This window comes from Eurytemora carolleeae, unplaced genomic scaffold (genome assembly GCF_000591075.1).
Source record: "Eurytemora carolleeae unplaced genomic scaffold, Eaff_2.0 scaffold608, whole genome shotgun sequence".
NCBI lineage: Eukaryota > Metazoa > Arthropoda > Copepoda > Calanoida > Temoridae > Eurytemora > Eurytemora carolleeae.
This window is the reverse complement of record NW_019396527.1, coordinates 80,919-84,575: the sequence shown is the minus strand read 5'-3', so window position 1 is coordinate 84,575 and position 3,657 is coordinate 80,919. Positions and strand designations below refer to the sequence as shown.

The following is a 3,657-nucleotide window of genomic DNA, read 5'->3' as shown; positions in this document are numbered from 1 at the left end:
AAACAAGGTTGAGGATAAAAACAAGGTTAAGGATATAAACAAGGTTGAGGATAAAAACAAGGTTGAGGATATAAACAAGGTTGAGGATAAAAACAAGGTTGAGGATAAAATCAAGGTTGAGGATAAAAACAAGGTTGAGGATAAAAACAAGGTTGAGGATAAAAACAAGGTTGAGGATAAAAACAAGGTTGAGGATATAAACAAGGTTGAGGATAAAAACAAGATTGAGGATAAAAACAATGGTTGAGGATAAAAACAAGGTTGAGGATATAAACAAGGTTGAGGATAAAAACAAGATTGAGGATAAAAACAAGGTTGAAGAGTTTGGAGAACTTCAAGGAGAAGAGAGAGCAGGATTATTTTTATTGAGAAATATCTATTGGAATATTATATATTAAATTCTCCGAATACCAGCTCCTACCATTTATTATACCTGGAGTAGGAGGGATATTAGAAACCAAGGAATTATTACATTATTATATTTTTACTCAAGGAAGATATTTTTTGAAGATGTAAATAGAAAATCATAGAAATAGAATTAACTTGATTTTCTTTACAAAGTTTTCTTCAATTTGTTATTAAATTTCTTAGTTAGCCAGTATTTTGAAGGAATTAGAGGGATCCAAATATTTTATTAAAACATTTATATAAACATATAGTATAAAACTGTGGTTTACTTCATCGACAGAAACAATTTCAATTCTATCCATTGATTACTTGCCTCAAACTATACCCTCATTTAGCATATATCTAAAATCAAATGGTGTAAACTTTTGAAAAAAACTAAAATTTTGTGGCAAATAATCAGTTACGTTGTTTTTGTGATTTTTTCCATATTGAACTATAATATAGGGTACGCAAAATTCTTCTTTATGTATCCTATTTACCTATGGCATGTGCTAACTGTATCTTATTTACCTATGGCGTGTGCTAACTGTATCCTATTTACCTATGGCATGTGCTAACTGTATCTTTTTTACCTATGGCGTGTGCTAACTGTATCTTATTTACCTATGGCTTGTGCTAACTGTATCCTATTTACCTATGGCATGTGCTAACTGTATCTTATTTACCTATGGTGTGTGCTTACTGTATCTTATTTACCAATGGCATGTGCTAACTGTATCCTATTTACCTATGGCATGTGCTAACTGTATCCTAGTTACCTATGGCATGTGCTAACTATATCCAATTTACCTATGGCGTGTGCTAACTGTATCCTATTTACCTATGGCATGTGCTAACTGTATCCTATTTACCTATGGCATGTGCTAACTGTATCCTAGTTACCTATGAAATGTGCTAACTATATCCTATTTACCTATGGCATGTGCTAACTTCAATGTTCTCTTCTTTTCGTTCCTGAAGACCCTATAGAGAAGAATCCCTGTACCGTACAGGTAGATCAAGCTGACCGTCATGAGTAGCGGGTGCCAGTTGAACTCTCGGTCAGGTTGGGAGGGACCAGCGAACCCGCCCAGGTAGTGTCCAGTCCATATTGATACTAGAACTACGAGAATCAACCCTACTCCCTACATCAATACAAGTCTTAGATAATGATTGAGTATGCATTGGTATTTCATCAATAACTAGCTTGGGAACCCAGATTAGCTGGAGTTTTCCCTATAAAAGTCAACCAACTAAACTTAGAATTTTTAAACCAACCTAAGTACATTCCCGTTGTTCTCTCGAGTTCCCAAATCAAATTTTGAGGCCAATCGGTCAAGGGGTTCATGAGTTATGATCGGACATCCAAACATCCAATCAGGGATAACTACTTTACGCGAAAGCGTGAAACAACTTGTAGATACGATACAATAAATGTTTAAATAGTTGTTGATATTTCTTCATTCCTTATATATGTAGATAGATATATGGAACGTTCACTTATTTGGGTAATTTCAGGGTAAACTAAACAGCCTATTCGCTGTTGATTGGTATTAGTCTTACTTTTCAAAGACAGTTTTTTGGGGGGGTACCTGAGATACGAAGAATCCTGTTTTTAGTCCTCGGAGATCCTGTTCGATCTCATCCATCCTGTCTAATCTAGTTACCGGAGCAGATCCGTCTAAACCCTCATTATTCGATCTGAAAAATCCGCACAATTATCGTAGAACTGTTATGATGCAACAGCTGGAACTTTTCTCAACAAGTTCCAGGAATCCTATGTGTACTGGAGGACCCGGATATTCGTCCTCTCGGTGCTCCTGCCTGGTCGGAGAAAGGTTGGAGATAATTATATATGGAAATATATTAATGGTGAGTATAATCTCTACTCAGAGTAAAAATAAATGTGTTGGTTCTCAGCTGTCCTGCGTCTACTCTGACATTCAACCCAACTCCTGGTTTCTCTTTCTCTCATTCAGCCTCCGAACCTTCCTCCTCCTCCTCCCCCGTCCTCCTCCTACTTATACAATATACATACATTCATTCCTTTCATTCTTTTTCTGTTCTCTTTAATACAATTTTAGAACGAGCTTTGTTTATTCAAAGATTTATGATAAACTTAAAAGCCAAGCCAAGCCAAGCTTTGTGTAAAATCATTTATTAAAATCATGTAAGGACACTATATTCGTTTTTCCACCCCCCCCCCTAAACTCACATCCTTATATACCTCCCTATCCTGAAATACTACACCTCTCCCTACTCCTTTACTACTAATAAAACATATTTTCTCTTCATATCCGTACCCTTCCCTCCTTCCTCCATTCTTATTCCTTTAATTACTCCGTACTCACTCCCATATCTCTCCCTCTATACTCCCTCTTTCCTCCCTACTTATACTCCCTCTCTTCTCCCTTCCTCTCATAACTTGAATCTTTTCTCTTCTATACACACACACCCTAAACCGTATTCCTCTCTACACTTTCTTTAAACCCTTCCTCCCAATATATATTAATATATATAAATATATTGTTAATAAAATCAAATGACATTGTATTATTGGAGTTTGATATTTAATAGTATAACTTACTAGTTTTCCATGTCGGAGTAGAAGGAGTGAACAAGAATTTGAGGGTTTGATGGAATACTTGAAAACATTTGTAAACACTTCTTTAACTATTGATTGAAAAGTTATTTCTGGATTTGATCTTTCATTTAGTAAACGTTTCACTACAGTCTACACTCCTCTCTCACATCCTTCTTCTTAAAACATTTCCTTCTCTAAGTGCCTTTATCGAACAACAACCCCCCCCTGTATATATGCGCCTTGTTGTCACGTAAGCCTAATCTAGGTTATTGAATACTGATCAATACTCTTGTACAAATATTAGAGGAATAATACAGAGCCCGAAACTTAAAACAGAGTATCGTTGAACGAAACCACCGAGTTTCATTTTTGGAGGACCTTAATATTTGTGTAGATTTTGATTTAAGATATTCTAAACAGATTGAGAATATGAAGAAACTAAATAAAATATTAGTTCACCACAAAAATATTGTTATCCACAAAACTGCCTAACCCCATTCGTTAAACCCGAGTTTAAAAACTGGTTTTCGTAACGATACCCTGTCTTAAGTTTTGGGCTTAGAGCTCGAAACTTAAAACAGAGTATCGTAATGAAACCCAGTATCGGAAACCCGATTTCATGGATGGTGTCAGGCAATTTTGTAAATACTAATCCTTGTGTTAGAAATATTATTTCATGTGGTTCT

The 3,657-nt window shown here is 35.5% G+C and overlaps 1 protein-coding gene across 1 annotated transcript in view; it reads right to left on the bottom strand.

Annotated features, from left to right (window-relative positions):
- The window catches only part of LOC111704900 (cytochrome b561), a gene marked incomplete in the record, with an annotated part of 7,409 nt that extends 4,273 nt beyond the window's left edge, over positions 1-3,136 (bottom strand). Inside the window, 3 exon segments of the mRNA XM_023477288.1 lie at positions 1,322-1,532; positions 1,980-2,088; positions 2,975-3,136. Of these exon segments, the coding sequence (XP_023333056.1) occupies positions 1,322-1,532; positions 1,980-2,036 (268 nt within the window).
- Positions 3,137-3,657: the final 521 nt, after the last annotated feature.